The 18,729-nt window shown below is 39.2% G+C and overlaps 1 protein-coding gene across 2 annotated transcripts in view; it reads left to right on the top strand.

The window, feature by feature from the left end:
- LIN28B (lin-28 homolog B) overlaps positions 1–15,572 on the top strand; it is a 123,203-nt gene extending 107,631 nt beyond the window's left edge. For both annotated transcript variants that reach the window (XM_067702953.1, XM_067702954.1), the window contains exon 4: positions 15,206–15,572. In XM_067702953.1, coding sequence (XP_067559054.1) covers positions 15,206–15,572 — 367 coding nt within the window. The remainder of the gene's footprint in view (positions 1–15,205) is intronic.
- The last annotated feature ends 3,157 nt before the right edge of the window (positions 15,573–18,729 follow it).

Genomic DNA, 18,729 nt, shown 5'->3' with positions numbered 1-18,729 from the left:
TTTTTTTTTTGCGGTACGCGGGCCTCTCACTGCTGTGGCCTCTCCCATTGCGGAGCACAGGCTCCAGACGCGCAGGCCCAGCGGCCGTGGCTCACAGGCCCAGCCGCTCCGCGGCATGTGGGATCCTCCCGGACCGGGGGCACGAACCCGTGTCCCCTGCATCGGCAGGCGGACTCCCAACCACTGCGCCACCAGGGAAGCCCTCCTGATGTCTTTTATACCTTCTGGAAAGATCAGATGAAACTTTGGGCAATGCAATAACAAGGATGATGAAATAGTGATGATTTATTTCACTATTTTATCATCCCTCTAGATGATCACATCATCTTTAAATTTTCTTTTTTTTTCCTGTGAAAGCCTTAAATTCAATATGGTTATTTGCCAGTTTCAGAAAATTATTTAATTGTATAATTAATAGATTTCTCTGGAGGCAGATCAAAATAATGTTAAGCAGGTTAAGTTCTCTGCAAACAGTTTTTGAACACCAGGATTGCATGGGGCAATTGAGTAATGATTTATATAATCTCAATTCCAAATGAACATGTAGCATAACTGATACTTAGGGTTATAAAATTAGAGAAGATCTAGACTATTGCATCTAGGTATTTAAAATCGGCCCCCCCCCCCACCCTTGTTTTTTCTTTCTCTGAGTTGCTTTTGGTCTCAGGTGCCTCTCCTCCCAGCTTGGACCAACTCGTTTCAATAATGCTTTTATGAGAAGACTTGTCCTCCTCATACTTTTGTCCCTCCCCACCATCCACCTTTCCAACCCCAGCTCTAGATAAATTTGGGTCTCTTCTACCTCCCATTGCCCACTATGGGGCTGGCAAATATTTCTCAGATAAAGTTATAAAATCAGGCTGAGTTGTGAGTTGTGAGGGTAGAGAGATGCCAAGATCACAGACAGTTTAAATTGGGAGACAATCAAGAAAATTCAAGTCTTAGCACCATCTTGCAAAGTGAGTTGGAGAGTTAGTTAGTAGTAGAGCTAAAAACAAGTGCTGAAGTTTCCTGACCTTTGTTTCAATGAGTTTCCAGCATAGTGAATTGGGAAGTAGGAAAGTTATATAAAATATGAGAGAAGAGAAAAAGCATTAAGGTGGCCTGAAGTTCTGTAAGAGAAATATTCTAAGCCCCCTCCCCACCCCAGCTTTATTGAAATATAGTCAGCAGGTAAAATTGTAAGATTTTTAAAGTGTACATTGTGATGACTTGATATACGTATACACTGCAAAAGAATTCCTCCCATCTACTTAATTAACACGTCCATCGCCTCACATCTTTATCTTTTTTTTTTGTAAGAACATTTAAGTTCTACTCTCTTGGCAAATTTCAATTAAACAGTACAGTATTATCATCTGAAGTCACCATGTTATACATTAGATCCTCAGACCTTATTCATCTTACAGCTTGAGAGTTTGTATACTTTTACCAACCTCTCCCTATTTCTCCCACCCTCCAACCCCTGGCAACCACTTTTCTATTCTTTCTATGAGGTTGATACTTTTTTTAGATTCAACATATAGGTATTTGTCTTTCAGTGTCTGACTTATTACACTCAGTATAATGCCTCTGAGGTTCATCCATGTTGTTGCAAATGGCAGGATTCCATTCCTTCATAAGGCTGAATAATATTCCATTGTGTATATAAAAATGCCACATTTTCTTTATCCATTCATCCATCGATGAACACTTAGGTTGTTTCTACGTCTTGGCTATTTTAAATAATGTTACAGTGAACATGGGGGTGCAGATATCTTTTCAAGATAAGGATTTCGTTTCCCTTGGGTCTATACCCAAAAGTGGAATTGCTGGATCCTATGGTACTTCTATTTTTAATTTTTTGAAGACTCTCCGTACTGTTTTCCACAGTGGCTGCACCAATGTATATTCCCACCAGTAGTGCACGAGGGTTCTCTTTTCTTCATGTCCTCATCAATACTTGTTATCCCTTGTCTTTTTTTTTTTTTTTTTTTCCGGTACGCGGGCCTCTCACTGCTGTGGCCTCTCCCGCTGCGGAGCACAGGCTCTGGACGCGCAGGCTCAGCGGCCATGGCTCACGGGCCCAGCCGCTCCACGCCATGTGGGATCCTCCCATACCGGGGCACGAACCCGTGTCCCCTGCATCGGCCGGTGGACTCCCAACCACTGCACCACCAGGGAAGCCCTCCCTTGTCTTTTTGATGACAGCCATTCTAATAGGTGTAAGGTGATATCTCATTGTGGTTTTGATTTACATTTCCCTGATGATTAGTGATTAGCACCTTTTCATGTATCTCTTGGCCATTTGTATGTCTTCTGTGGAAAAAATTAAATTTTCATACTATTTTCAGCTCCTTAGCATAGTTGGGTGTAATTCCCAGGATTATGAAAGAACAAAGTGTTTCAAGGTATAGGAAAAATAAGATCACTGAGAAGAAACACAAAAACGTAAATTGGGTCCAATAACCCTGAGAATTAAAGTCAGTTGTGCATTTATCTGATCTCTTTTCTAGATGTTATATGCTTAAAGAACAAAGTCATCATAATGTCATAATGATCTCTGCATCTCATGCAGTGGCTTCTCTGGGATAGATTTATTATATGAGAATTATAGGACAGTTTTCAAAAAAGGTAACATCATGACTCTCATACAGATATAAAATGAGCAAGTGTTAAAGATTTTATTTAACTCAAATGAGGGAAACAAGCAGATGTTACAACCTTTTCAAAGGAGAATCCAAAGAACAGACACATTTGTAGTTGAGGAATATTGAAATTATGCAAATGGAAGCAACACTAGCTTTTTTCCACATGGGAAAGGGAAGTAAATTGAACCTGACAGGGCAGAATTTGCTACTCTACGGGCAAGAATAACTTTGCAATTATCGGCGATTTAAAGAGCTGTAAGATAACGCCCATACAGTCAGAATCAGATAATCCATAATTGTGACTGCTAGGTCTAGGCAATGCACAGTTTTCCAGGGAAGCACAACTTTTTCCTTACACATATGTTGTATTCAATTAAATTATAAACATAAAACATATAAAGAGAACGTCACACTCAAGTGTGATAAATAACACTTTGCCACTTGTAGCTCTCATATTTTTCAATGTTTCTTTGTTTTCTGAAATACATACATTTTTAGAGTTTCAAGATCAAGTATCATCCAAAGAAGGTTACCTCCTTTCACCACACCTACCAGGATATTTGTCAAGAATTTTTTTGTTAGGGAGTTCCTTGGTGGCCTAGTGGTTAGGATTCTGGGCTTTCACTGCTCTGGCCTGTGTTCAATCCCTGGCTGGGGAACTGAGAGCCTGCAAGCCGCGCAGCACAGCCAAAAAAAAAAAAAAATATTTTTTTTTGTTAGAGAAACACAGAAAAATTCTTTAGTTTCTTTGTTTCTTTTGTCCCACTGAGAGAAAACCAAATTCTTCATGTAAACTTTCCCAGCCAAATTTAAAGGATGACCAAAGGAGATGAAATCTCCATTGTACAAATGCTAAAGGAAGTGTATTCAAGGCAAGCCATAGTTTGGCTTATAGAAATGCACACATAAATTTGTTAATGTGTAGAATCTAGTCCCAATGGTTTGCACTTATTAAGAGTATTTGGACATGGCTTGGCTCCGTCCAAGGACCTATCTGCTCTTCTCATACCTACCTTCAGTTTTTACCTCCATCCTCAGCTCCACAGCTGTCTCTTTTTATACTAGTGGCTGTGTGTTCACAGAGTCACAGCCTTAAAATGCTCAAGTAGGGAAACAAAATTCCTTAAGGAATCAGTGATGAGAGGAAAGATCTGCAAGGATGCCTTAGCAGCTTGACCATCAATCTTTAGTCATATGAAAAGCTGGGATGATGTGAAGGGCGACTGCAACCAGTAAGGAGGGAAAAAAAAGAAGTAGCCATGAGGCCAAGAATACCTGACATGGCTTTAATTTTCAAGATGAGACCTACACAGAGAGGAGATAATATCACAGTTTATAGAGGTTATCTGAACATAGTAGCAATTTTCCTTGTTCAGCTTTCACTTGCCTACCTATGTCTGTACATGGTAAACAATTTAAGAACTGCTGATTCTTGGCAAAGAGCAATATATAGCCAGTCACAGGAAGACCAATTGGGCTAGAGGGGGAAGTGAACAGAGGTCATTTACATCTCATCTGTACTTCATCATTTTCCTCAGCAGTAGCTGGTGCTGGAATGGGAGATCAAATTTATCGATTGTTAGAAGTCTTTCCTTGGTGATTTCAGCAGAATAGTTTTAACTCCTTCTGATTCCTGAGTAGCTGTAGAGATAGAGGTGGTTTGGCACAGTCTTCTTTTGCATCTTGCACATGAATTAATCCTGAGGGTACGTTTTGGGTAGATCACACCAAGCAACGTGCTCTAGGACGACAGGTCCCCTATAAATATATTTTAATGCTACTCATATAAACATTGTCAAAGTGGAAAGTTTACGCATAGTTCTTCTTAATTCAGGAATATAGCAACAATTCAGTGTTAATAGTAAAAATATTAATTCACTAATACAACAATAGGGAGTTGTTTTAACACTCTCTTCATAGAAACTCAAATGCTACCAGCATTATTACTGGCATCAGAGGTAATTAAGCCATGGTAACATCAAAGCTTTAAATAACCAATTTGGCTAAATAACAACAACAACAATAACTCATTTGGCTAAAACTAGGATTGTATCTTTTTTTTTTTTTAATTTATTTAATTTATTTATTTTTGGCTGCATTGGGTCTTTGTTGCCGCGCACGGGCTTTCTCTAGTTGCAGCGAGTGGGGGCTTCTCTTCGTTGCGGTGCACGGGCTTCTCATCGTGGTGGCTTCTCTTGTTGCAGAGCACGGGCTCTAGGAGTGCGAGCTTCAGTAGTTGTGGCACGAGGGCTCAGTAGTTGTGGCTCACGGGCTCTAGAGCATAGGCTCAGTAGTTGTGGTGCATGGGCTTACCGGACCAGGGCTCTAACCCATGTCCCCTGCATTGGGAGGCAGATTCTTAACCACTGCGCCACCAGGGAAGCCCCAGGATTGCATCTTTTAATCCAGCCCTCTTTTTGCTTCCAGCTTGCAAATAACCAGCATAAATCTGGAACTGTTATCTAACCTTCCTCTGTGCAGTTCATCAGTCATGCCACTAAAATTGATTCTTGACCTCTATACATCATTCTTTCCTTTGAAATTTCTCATGCTGTCTCTTCCTTCTATGCTTTAATGGAGGAGGTGTGTGTAACAAAACGTGAGCGAGTCACTTTTTAATTGTGCAGTCCTCATTTGAATACCTAAGGTTTTTTAACCCTTAAGTATTTTTACTATGTGTTTAAATTTTCTCATATATTGTTTTGATGTTTACATCTACTTCTCTAGATTACAAATTACTGTTTCACCTATCAAGTAATCATAATGAAATTTGTCTTTTAAAATTTCTTGTGCCTCTGACCAAATGTTTAATAATGAAAAAATTCAACGTACAACATAAGGAGAAAGATCACTTTAGAATGATTTGTGAAATAATGTCAACCATAAAAATAAGGCTGTTTTCCTGAGCCAGAGCCTAAAAGAAATCATGTGATGAGCAAGAAAAAACATATATAAAAGTTGACACAAGAGCAGTAGTGGAATTGTCCTTCTTCAGGCCAAACCAGTGCTTATTTACAGCAGATGTCACACCTGTGACACTGGTGAATGTGAAATGGTGTGGTGGAAACCAAGCAGCCCTGGGGTTTTATGTTTTCAAGCAAGGCTGCTGTGATAGATAAATGAACCAACATTTCCAGATTGCTGTAATCAGATTATTATAATCTGATTCTTCCATCTAAGTAAATACCTAATTTAAACCATCTCAAGATAAGTTAAATTTTGAATGTCTTTCCTTCGTGTATATATATATATTTTTTTTAATTTTTATTTATTTATTTATTTATTTATTTTTGCGGTACGCGGGCCTCTCACTGTTGTGGCCTCTCCCATTGCGGAGCACAGGCTCCGGATGCAGAGGCTCAGCGGCCATGGCTCACGGGCCCAGCCACTCCGCGGCATGTGGGATCTTCCAGGACCGGGGCACGAACGCATGTCCCCTGCATCGGCAGGTGGACTCTCAACCGCTGCGCCACCAGGGAAGCCCTTTCCTTCATATTTAATACCTGCACTAACCTTCTAAAAACACTATACCTTAAAGGTCAATAAGATCAAATATGGTAGATGCATTGACCTTGGTTCCAGCAAGAAACCAGCAGTTTGGATAGTTGTAACACTGCCATTTCAAAAATACATGTGGCTTTTGTGTGTGTGTGTGTGTGTGTTGTCCTGACCTGGACACTCCTCCCTAACTGTGTTGGAATCATGCAAGCCATGCTGGCAGAGTGCCCACTGCATGTAAGATTGGGTCCTATTTTATAACAAACTGCTTTTACTCCCAAGAAATTGGAAAGCATTAAGTTATCTGTATTTGAGTCCATTTTTCTCCTTGTTTTTTCAACTTTTCCATTAGCCAGAAGGGATTACCTGTGTGGGATGTCGTTTGTCACCTAAAAGAGAGATAACATTTCTATTTCAAATACAGATTTAATTTATGACCTAGAATTCATTATTATACTCCTTCTCAAGTTGTGGTGCAAAGTAGCAAATTCTCAACAAACGATTATTGTTCCGTGGAATTGCTGAATAACCTACAAGTAATTTTTTTTAATGTTTTTTTATTGTGGTAAAAGTTACATAATATGAAACATATTTTTCTAACCATATTTAACTATACAGTTCAGTGGCACTAAGTACATTCACATTGTTGTGCAACTCTCACCATTATCCATCTCCCAAATGTTTCACCTTCCTAAACTGAAACTCTTATCCCTTTTAAAGACTAACTCCCCATTCCCCTCCCCACCCCCGACTCCCAGGCCCCTGGCACCTCCCAATTTACTTTCTGACTCTATTTTTAAACATAATGGAATGAAATACAAAAATGCCTGATGCCTTCCGTGTGGTGGAAGGGCCCTTACATGAAAAAGGCTCCCTTTTCCCCAGTTCCTCCAGTGATTTCTCTCCCTTTCATGTCCTCTACTCTTTAAAAACTGTTATATGTTCCATCCCTACTTCTCTTGACCCTGCACCACCATTCATCACATCTGTCCCCCACATTTTTCCATCTTATCTTCTTGTTTTTATAAGATGATGAAAGGTTTGTGAATAGAACTATTACTATATTTTAGCTGGTTGTCAAGATACTGTGGGGCATTTTTAGCTGGTGTTATGATACAGACGACAGACCATGGCATTAATCAGAGAGAGTGTCCAAAAACTAATAAACATAAGACAATCCAAAAAGCAGTCAGGCAAAGACATCAAACAAGATTTTATATACATATATATACACATATGTATGTATATATTACCGTCCAGCCAACTATGCACATACATTTTATTAGTATCTAGTACAAAGTTGTACTCATTGTAGATATTCTTAAGTGGTTTTTTTTTTTCTGTTTTTCATTTGAGTTTATGAAAATGATTGCATGGGTATTATAAGCAGTTGAGTCCCCACTGATAGGCAAGGTATCTAGGTAATAGCACGTCATAGAACCGGATGATAAAAGAAGTTAGTAGTTGGTAAGTAAAAAATACCCTTTGAACTCAGTGCAAACCCCACATCAGTTTAGTAAATGGTCTGAGCACCGAGGTTTGGAGGAGGCACAGAGTCTTCATTTCCTCTGCCAGCAGCTTCGAGTTCTGAGTTCACATTAGTTCCATCCACATCAGACTGACCCTTGCTTACTATGACTAACACTAGGCCATAGAGAGCCATCCAAACATCTAGCAGTTATTCACCGGAAAGAACTGAATGGCAGTTATACTGACTAAATTTTGCTTTTTAAAAATAATTTTGAAAACCAATCCTTAGGGTGGTCTAACTAATAAGCAGATTTTAAACCATCCATTATGCACTTTTATTTTTCTCTTAGTTTAAAAAACAGAGTGGGCAGTAGTAACTTTATTAATGGTGCTATTTTAGGTGAAATGTAGTTTAAATATTAGAGGTTTTAAAAATTCCATGGCTAACAGATTTTATAAAAAGCAGAGATCTTTTTATTATGTTTATATTCATTTGTATGTAATAGCCAGAAAAATTTGGCCATTAGAAATGTTTGCAGGAGTATCTCTGTAGGAAATAAGTTTATATGGTTTTGAGAATTACTGTAGATGGAGGCAACAGAAGATGGAGAATTAAAAGAGTTATTATGGGAAATCAATAAATGTTAATTGGTAATGATGGTGAAGTTTAGAGAATGGAGCAGTTGATTCAAGAGCTGTAAATTATCACCCGTTTTGATGACATGGGTGCATCCCCATTGAACCCATCCTTGATTGATGAACTAAGAACTGAGTAATAACCTCAGAAACAGAGAAGCTACTTGTGAAGCTAAACTCAGTAGATTTTTGCAATGTTTTCCTTCCAAAATAAGCAGGAATCAGTGATGGTAAAAAGTTGTGGGCTTTTGTGCTTACAGCTAGAAGTTTCAGGGAATCATTTTTAGTTTTCAGTAAAGAAACAAGATCTACACACACCTTTTTCCTCCCTCCCTCCCTCCTTTCCTTCCTTCCTTCCTTCCTTCCTTCCTTCCTTCCTTCCTTCCTTCCTTCCTTCCTTCTTCCTTCTTTCCTTCCTCCTTCCTTTCAAGGCACCGGTGAACTGTTGAAACAGTGTTTGGGGACTATTCAGTGTTCTGTTTTGAACCACATTCCTTGTGGTTGGGATTACAAAGCGCTCTCTCTTGGTCAAGGTTGTCGGCGGTAAACTCAGGTCTGTAGACAGCTGTGGTTCTCAAGTAGCTGCTCACTATCATCTGGGAAGCTTTTTAAGAAGTACTGATGCCTGGGGGGTCTGCCCTCAAAGATCCTGATTTAATGGTCTGGAGTAGGGCCCAGGCATAAGTATTTTTTAAAAAGCTTCCAAGGTGATTCTAGAATCGCTGATGTACAGGTTAACTGTTAGATGACTGGCAATAATAATGAAGGTCAAATTATAAAATGGAAATGCAGCTTTATAATTGCTCTTTTTCCTTTTTCAATTACGTAAACTATAAATTTTCTGGTTATTTAAAAAAGAAACTATACAAGAATTTATGGAGTAAAAATGTAAGTTCACCTTCACCTTTACCTGTATTCTCTCCATATGTAACCACTGTTAATGTACTGTTTATCCTTCCAGTGGTTTTCCATGCATTTAAAAATGCATATTTACTTATATATAGTGTTTTTAAATGAGATTACACCATCTTTTGTTTATTATTCTGTGGTTTGCTTTTATCACTTAATTTGGCTTGGAGATCTTTCCATGTCAATACATATAGATCTACCTTTTTTTTTTTTTTTGCGGTACGCGGACCTCTCACTGGTGGGACCTCTCCCGTTGCGCAGCACAGGCTCCGGACACGCCGGCTCAGCGGCCATGGCTCACGGGCCTAGCTGCTCCGCGGCATGTGGGATCTTCCCGGACCGGGGCACGAACCCGTGTCCCCTGCATCGGCAGGCGGACTCTCAACCGCTGCACCACCAGGGAAGCCCCAGATCTACCTCATTTAAAAAAATATTCTTTTACTTCATTCCTTTCAATATCTGTAGAGTGTTTCTCAGTATATGTGGGCTTTAATTTCCTTTTTCCTTTTCACATATTTGTAGCTCAATGGTAAAGAGCAAAAACTCTGTAGCCAGACTACCTGGTTTTGACTATAAGTATTTATTATTGTTGGTGGTATTATTACCATTTAATTTTTCTATTTTTTGCCAATATGGACAATACTGTAGTTAATATTTTAGTACCCAAATCATTATGCTTATCAATGAATATTCCTGTAGGGCAAATTCCTAGCGTTAGAGTTGCTGGCTCAGAGAATATGCATATTAATATTTTGAAATGTGCTGTCAAATTTCCCTCCAAGAGCAATTTACATTTGCTCCAGCCAATAGAATCTCACTGCAGTATTTATTTAATTTATTTTTTTTTGCGGTACGCAGGCCTCTCACTGTTGTGGCCTCTCCCGTTGCGGAGTACAGGCTCCGGACGCGCAGGCTCAGCGGCCATGGCTCACGGGCCTAGCCGCTCTGCGGCATGTGGGATCTTCCCGGGCGGGGGCACGAACCTGTATCCCCTGAATCGTCAGGCGGACTCTCAACCACTGCGCCACCAGGGAAGCCCCTCACTGCAGTATTTATTTCAAGGCCTCAATAAATTGTTCACATCACAGTGTGGCTTCATGGGCTAATAACCACAATGACTGGAATTTATTTTCTTTATTTTGGCTGGAATTTCATTGAGTCAGTTTGATAGCTCTGATTATAGCATATCAACCTGAAGTTCCAATTTACGGTCTTAAACATATGATTAAGGAAAATGGAAAAATTATTTACTGATTTTTGTTTTTTTTTAGATTAAAAACTTTCCACATAGAAAGTACAAGAGGGGTAGGGGGAAATAACTGGGCTTTGGCAGTGAAAAGTCTGACCTGGACTAGTAGCTACAGCCTTTAGATGGAGCAGCTCAAAGAGAGAAGCTCACTTCCGCACACCATAGTGAGAGAATAGTAACCCAAGTCTCAAGAAAAATCTACTTCAAATCTGTGTGTTTGTTGGCATTTTAAATTCAGGACGCTTATATGTTTTTAGACTTTTACATAATAAAATTTACATCAGTATCGTTGGGTATAATGTTTTTATATAATGAAAATGCAAGTGAAATTTATTATTTTCAATTCAAATGTCCTTCTCTGTATACTCTCGAGTCTTAATTTTCTCATCAACACAACGTTGATATTTAGTACCTACTTCATAGGATTTGGGGGAGGAGTCAATTTTATATTACATATTAAAAACCTTTAGGGACTTCCCTGGTGGTCCAGTGCTAAAGAACCCTCCTTCCAATGCAGCGGACGATCCCTGGGTCAGGGAGCTAAGATCCCACATGCCATGGGGCAACTAAGCCCGCGCACCACAACTCCAGAGCTCGCGTGCCTCAACAAGAGAGAGAAAACCCGCACATCTCAACGAAGATCCCACGTGCCACAACAAAGACCCAACGCAGCCAAAAAATAAAAATAAAATAAAATAAAATAAAAAACCTTTTGCACAATGTCTGGAATATGGTAAACTCTTAATAAATTGAACCTCAGTATTATTCCTATTATTATCATTTTAATTCTGTTAACAGTGTGTTCAGCCCTGCTGTGGATAGATTATTTTATTTTTAGCATGAGTTAAGGTAATTGAGGGGGGATACTGGCTTTTGTATTTCGAAAGATACACATGAAAGATTTTCTGGTGTTAAAAAAATTTCTCTGGTGTTAAATATGTATTTGTTCCATAAGAACCCTTTTTAATAAACATAATTCACTACTAACCAATATTTTTGAAAACTCAATGTTTTTACCATTGTACTTAGGAAAAATATATAAAAGTTAACATGATTAAAATGTTTTTATTGTTTAGTTGGCTTATAGTCTTAGGTGTTTGGATATAAGAATAATAAAAGAAACAAATGTGCATAAAGAATAGGTTGCTTTGGTAGAGGTCAGAAAATGTGTGCACTGTTAACTGTCTCTAGCTCTGTGGTTCATCAGCATTTTCCAACTCTCCTCTTGGTATTTTGGGGCAGATCCTATGGAGTGAATAAGCTATATACCCAGTTGTGAATTTAGATTGTTTGGAAGCTTTCAGAATAAAATGAGGGCTTCTGGAAGGTTGGCCTAAGAATCTGTCTCTCTTACCCTCAGGAGGTACAGGGTGAGCATATTGCTTCTGCCACTCTGGATCCTTTGCTGTCCTGCTCTCTTGGGGTCTGTGATGGCATTTCTGCCCATCCTCCTACCTCCCACGTTCAGACTGGGATCCAGCACTCCCAGGTCTTGGGCTGAATGACACACAATTGAATTAGATAACAAGTGTTCAGACAGAGTAAAATCGAAAACTGTAGCCTTGTTGAATGTCATTAGTATCACTTCTGGATTTTAGTTGGACTGTATCGGAGTTAACAACGATAATCTCTTCAAAGAGTTGGTTATCGTTTCTCCAGATTAGTTTCTGAAACTCTTTCCTATCTGTGACTTTTCTTTACCCCTCTGGCCTCCCATTTGAAACTTTACTGATCCTTTCTCTCATCTCTCTTTTCCAGGGATTTTAGCACTTTTCCCACTCTGTTCTCTCTCACTGATACTGTTTTACTTACTGTTCTTTCAGCATTCCCTTCCTCTTCAGAAGTTTATAGATCACTGTATCCTTATCCTTAATGCCTCCCTCTAACCCCCCAGAATATGGATCTAAGTTTCCATATATATTCTTATTAAGTTAACACTTTAAAATACTTAGAAGCGCCTACGTTATATTTTTTTTCTGTTACACTTTTAGACAAGCAAAGTTGACTTTCTCTCTTTATGTAGTGTCACCTCTCATTCTATTTGATCACTTCTGGGACCTGTTTTAATGCTCGTGTCACAACATAAAATTCATGCAAATTAACAAAAGCAAGCTGATTTGGAGAGGTGTGGAGAGTGTACAGAGGAGCCTAGTACCGTCCAGAGCTTTGTATGGAGAATGTGGTGTGATATTATTTGTGAGCTGTTCCATTTTCCTGTCGGTCCCTTGGGAAGGAAGGAGTTTCATAATGGGGTGTGACCTGCACTTCTAGTAAGCGTGATTGGCATTGAATGTTTAAATAGAAGAGAAGAATACATATCATTCCTCCCCTTTAAGGCAAAGCACAAATATACTGAATGCAAATCTTTTCAGTGTGGAAGGCAGTCTGGCCTGATGATAGCATGAATCTGAAAAGCTAAGGGAGTGAATTAACTATGCAGATCAAAATGCAAGGAAGCCAAAATTCCGTAGTATCCTTAAAAGTAACTTTTAAAACCCAGATGTAATGGTAAATACACATACAGAATATGATGGAAGACCCCATTTGAAAAAATGGAATTCTGACATCAGCCCCTTGGTAAATGAGTGGGCAAATGGTTCCCTGAATTGGGTAGCAGTGCACATACCACAGTGACTGATGAAATTGATGTGTCGGTGGGAGAGCGGCTCTATTACTCAATCCTTTAACCTGTTTCCTCTGTCTTGAAAAATGAGCTTCTGAGTGGATGTTATCCTCAAGGAAGTGAATTTAATTCAAAAGAAGCTGTTTTATAGATGGGCAAATTTAGTTTAAGAATTCACTTTTCCATTATAAAAGAGAACTATGTGGAAAAACATTATTATAAGTAATATGCTTATATTTCTCAAAGATGCCTTTTTTTTTTTTTTTTTTTTTTTGCGGTACGCAGGCCTCTCACTGTTGTGGCCTCTCCCGTTGCGGAGCACAGGCTCCGGACGCGCAGGCTCAGCGGCCATGGCTCACGGGCCCAGCCGCTCCGTGGCATGTGGGATCTTCCCGGACCGGGGCACGAACCCGTGTCCCCTGCATCGGCAGGCGGACTCTCAACCACTGTGCCACCAGGGAAGCCCAAAGAGGCCATTTTTGAGTGTATTTTGGGGACCTGAATTTCAAGCATTAGTCAGTAATTTTTCTTTAATTTTGAATTATCTCTTAGAACACGTGGCTAAAAAAACATTGAATCTGCATTGTAATAGTTTCATTAACTTATTAAGGTATGTAATTACACAATAAATAATTTAATCATAAAAAGTGATTTCTTAGTTTTTCCCATTAACTTTTGAAAATATGATGCTTTCTTTTTTCCTGACATAAATACTTGTTAATTACTGCAAAGAATAAAAGCCCATCTTGTGAATCCATTATTCTAAAATTTGCAAGGTAATATTGATAACTGGAGAAGCAGGCTGTTAGTTATCCTAGTTTTTGCCAATTAAAAAAAAATTCACTCTATAACTTAGAAGATAAAAATACATAACCATAAGTATCCTACATATACTTCCCAGTAGGTTAATAGTAGTTTGTCTTAGAAGTATATGGTAATATGAGTTATTAAGCTTGCTAGTCTCACACACACACACACACACACACACACACACACAAATCTAATTAATTATAATTATTTTGTCATTATGATCTTAAGCTGATTCTCACAGTTACCGCCTATTTTGCTATCATTTTTTAAAAACGTGACCTATTGTGTAAATTTCATAATGAGAATTATGGAGTCATAAATGTATTTGGAAAATAAATTTAAAATAGAAAGCCCTTAAAACGTTTCATTTGGAGACAAATCAGTAAGCAAATTTTGTACTCAACAAGTAGGTTAAAAACCTTCATAAATATAAAATTTTATTCTCTCCAGTTGATGGTGTTTTATTGTTTTTAATATAAAATTTTAGAAGAAAGAAAATGTGACTGAAATTGAGCAATGTAGCTTCCAAATAATTCCTCAGCTTTTGGAAGCTGTCAGAATTTCAAACATATAGTACAAGCTGTGCCCCCAGTGTGCATTCAGGTATTAATTAAAGATGGATTTATATTTATTTCAACTTAGAAGAATTTACCCTGAAGGAAAACTAACTTCTTACGGAAAGAAAAGAAAGTTTTTCCCACCCCTGAACTAGCATCAACCTTTATTAATCTGATCTAAGTATCTAAGAAGCTTAGATTAATCTATATTAATCTGATCTAAGAAGATTTCTTTTACAGCATTCTTCTGATTCAGACACTTTCTATCTTGTTCTAATATTACTTGGTAATTCCCCAAATACCATTCACCATAGATGTCTGACTGACTTATTTATCAAATTTCACTGCACTAATTTGTGCGATGGGAAAGAATTCTTCCAGTTCAACAGGTTTCCACAGGCAAATAATTAACACCCAAAGAAATGTTAAACTCATAATATTTAATTCGGTCTATAATTTTCCCAGTTGCTGGTTGAGTTGGTGTTGCATTTTAGTCAACAGCTGTGTTTTTTAACTGCCTTTTCCACGCTAGCTGGTTGTTTTTTTGTTGAACGTGGCTGCCCTCTAGTGGACTAAATTTCCTTTACAATAACCTGTCAAATCTAAAGCAGTCATTTACATATGGAAGTGATTAGTCTTTCATGCTTTCGGACTCTCGTGTTTCATTGACTTTTGTGTTTAATACAACACGTTTGTTGTTAAGAAGGCATATTAAAATAAGCTGATCTCTTGGACAGTCTGCGTGTTTTAGTATATTTTCGACTTCTGACCTATTTTGTGAGACATGCTCCTTCTCAAGATCTTTTCGTTTTTCTTGTCGCAGATGCTACAACTGTGGTGGCCTTGATCATCATGCTAAGGAATGTAGTCTACCTCCTCAGCCAAAGAAGTGCCATTGCTGTCAGAGCATCACGCACATGGTGGCGAACTGCCCTCACAAAACTGTGGTGCAGCTGCCCGCCGGTTCTCAGGGAAGACAGGAAGCAGAGCCCCAGCCGTGCACCGCGTTCCCTCGAGAGGTGGGGGGTGGGCACGGCTATGCGTCACCACCGTTTCCTCAGGAGGCGAGGTCCGAGGTCTCTGAGTGGCCAGGCACGTCACCTGCAGAAGCTTCCTCCACAAAGTCATCTGCAGCACCAGAAGATCAAAGCAAAAAGGGGCCTTCCGTTCAAAAACGGAAAAAGACATAACCCTTTTTCTTAACGTTATCGTTTTCTCTCCCCGGTTGGGAAGTCTACCTCATGCAAATACAGGGGAACAGTATTTCACAAACAGCAGCTGACCTGGGATTTTTAACTACTGTTGAGGAACTGTGAATTTTTTTAAACAGGCAAATCACTCTAAGCAAATTACCTTTGAGCAGGGTGTCATGTGTCATGTGACTCAGAGGATGAGATGCTCTGTGTATCTGTATGTGCATGTGTGAGAGGGAGAGAGCCTGAGCCTGTGTGTGTGTGTAGGAGGATTTTCTATAGAATGTAGACATATATATAAAGAGGGTTTGTCTTTATATATGTGTGTATAGAGATGTCAGCACACAGCCTCCCTCGCAGAATTGGACATCCCCAAGAACTGAAAACCCAGGTAAAGCATTTTAGATGGTTTTGAAAATAACCCTTGGAGTTTTTCTTGAAATACCATTCCCTTTATATTACATTAGGAAAAAACAAAACAAAACAAAACACGACTGTTACCTTTTATGTGAACCAAAGGATACTTCAGATCTCAGCGCTGCCAATCCTATGGTACTAAAGGTTTTTAAGACATCAGTTCTCCCGAATTTGGGATTGCCTCTTTTTCTTGATATCTGTAGAGTATGTCCCCCACCCCACCCCCTTTGAAGGCAGTACCTTAACTCCATATGCCTCTGACTGCCATAAGCTTTTTTGAATCTGGGATACATGACTCCAGAAAAGACAATGAATGTGTAATTTCTGTGCCGATATTTCAGTGTTTTTAATTCATACGTTTTGATTGTAAATTAGTTGCCTATTCAGAGAAATGAAGGGGAGGGCAATGTATAAAGGTAGTGACTTGATTGTTTTCAATGGTATTTTGATACTCGTTATAATCTTTTACCTGTTGTGAGGTTTTTGAGGGACTGTGGCAACAGCAGCTTCCCTTGACCAAGTCAGTCCTTCTAACCGTCGCTTTGAGTGGAGGCCTCCTTGTTTACTACTGAAGACCTTGGAGGAAAACTCCAGTTGTTTGGTGTATGTTTTTGGTGGCTGTTTTTATTCCCCCTGGAGAGTTACCTAACTTATTTCTGAAACAAACAGACAAAACAGCACAGATGTGAGTAAAATGCCAGGGTTGAGAATGAACATTTAAGTGGATGCTCACAATTGCCCAATTACGTATGACCTTGAATAATATTAAAAGGCTCCGTGTTTGATGGCGGGCGACTAGAGTGATGAGCCTGGGGTAGGAGGTTCCCAGACCTCTCCTACCAGAGAGCTAGGAGTATTTTATACAATACAGTTCATCTTAGGGGAATTCCCTCATGACTGCTCCTGAAGGGACCTATGTGGGAGATTCAGGATGGACATTCAGTGATGGGGACAGAGGTGCTTCTCAGGTTGGTCCTCAGTTACAGTAGTAAACTGGCTGGGGGCCAGTCATCGTATTGGTCCCTTCAGGTCTCAGTCATGAAAAACATTCATTCTGGTGTCATCCTGGTTCTAGATGTTACGGATCAATTTTGGAAACATTTCCAAGAAGGTACCAATTAGTGGTAATGCTTAACCTTGGCAATAAATATAGTTGTGTATGAGCCTGTTGGTGTAAGCTCAGATAATCAAAACCAGAAAATAGCAAGATTCAAATGAGACACGTTCTGCTGAACAGTTTCTGCTCCCTCCCCGACGTGTCCTGCCGAGGGAGGCTTGTTGTACAGTTGCTGCCGTTTCAGCAAGCAAGCCACGCAGAAGGAGAGCGAGCCTCGGGCTGGGCCGCCAGCCCTTCCCAACTCAGCTTGAGTTGACAGTGTTTGTGAGAATCTCCATGGGACATACTGAAATATCAGTGTGCTGTGATGCAAAGCTTACCTTTGACGATATTGAATGTGATAAATAGCTATAGAGAAGTACTTCCTTGCCTTATGTGAGGATCGTAAGCTTATTTAAATTATGTAGACAAATCAAAGTGGCATTGCTTAATTTTTAGCAGGTATAATAAGCAGGTTAACAGTAAAAATGCAAAACATAAGTCACTTTGAAAATTCAAACCAAAGTTCCTTGACCTTATTAGAAATAGGAAATTATGGACTTGAGAATTGGACCTTCCCTGTTTACATATAAAAAGTTCAGAGCTGAGTTCATGGTTTTAAAAAAGACACACAGAAAGAAACATGTTATAACTATGGACCTTATGGGTGCAACTTGAAATCATTTTTCAGCATCTCACCAGACTGAACTAAGCACATACCAAACCTATCTTATGATTAAAAGTTGGGGTTTATTTTTTATATAAGAATATTATCACTATTACATAACACACTCAGGACAAAGAACTTTGCTCAGGGAACATACCATATAATATTTTTGTTTCTTTACAGAATAGTCTACAGTCCTGCTTACTCAAAACAAACCAAATAACTTAGACCTGTACGTAAGTATTATGTACTGATGTTAGTAATAACTACCTCTGAGTTTGACATAGATCAAAATTTCTGAATATCAGATATCGGTTCTCCTATTTTTATTTCATGTGAAAAGTACTCTAAAGGAGACTCCCTCAACTCCTTGCATATGTGAATATCACTGACGTAAGCACAGTGTCCATTTACATGGGTGAAATATTATTCTGTTTACAGCAAAAGGCTACCTCATAGTTGATGCACAGCACACCTCTATGCTGCTCCAGCCTTACAATGGCTGAAAATGCTCTGGTACAGACCTTGTTATCTATAGTATAGATAGCAGTTCACAACTGCACGTTTCTGACAAACACTTGTGAATCATGAAGCATCTCATCTAGTTAGCAAAGTCTCCGAGCATTTCCTTCAAGTTATCATGTATGTTGTTTAAAGACTTATAGGGACTCTTCCACTGAAGCAAAACAGAACACACAAGCAATCTTGGAAATAGCTACTTTGCCCAGAGGTCAGTCGGTTGCAGGAAGAGGTTGGGAAGAGAGGTTGGTTGTGTGAGTGTTTTTGTGCTGGGCAAAACTTGTCAAAGAAAGATGCCAATCTCCTTCGTTTGTGTCTGTGCCGCCCTGAGGCCAAGTGTCTTGCAGCATTATTGCCCAGGCACATAATTAACTAGCACTGGGTGCCAAGGAGTGAACATAGAGTGGACGTGCAATGCCATTTCTAGCTACTGAGGGGTAGGGTCTGTGTGAAGC

This window comes from Pseudorca crassidens, chromosome 13, assembly GCF_039906515.1.
Source record: "Pseudorca crassidens isolate mPseCra1 chromosome 13, mPseCra1.hap1, whole genome shotgun sequence".
Lineage (NCBI taxonomy): Eukaryota > Metazoa > Chordata > Mammalia > Artiodactyla > Delphinidae > Pseudorca > Pseudorca crassidens.
The sequence above is the reverse complement of the archived record's forward strand: the minus strand, read 5'-3'. Positions and strand labels throughout refer to the sequence as shown.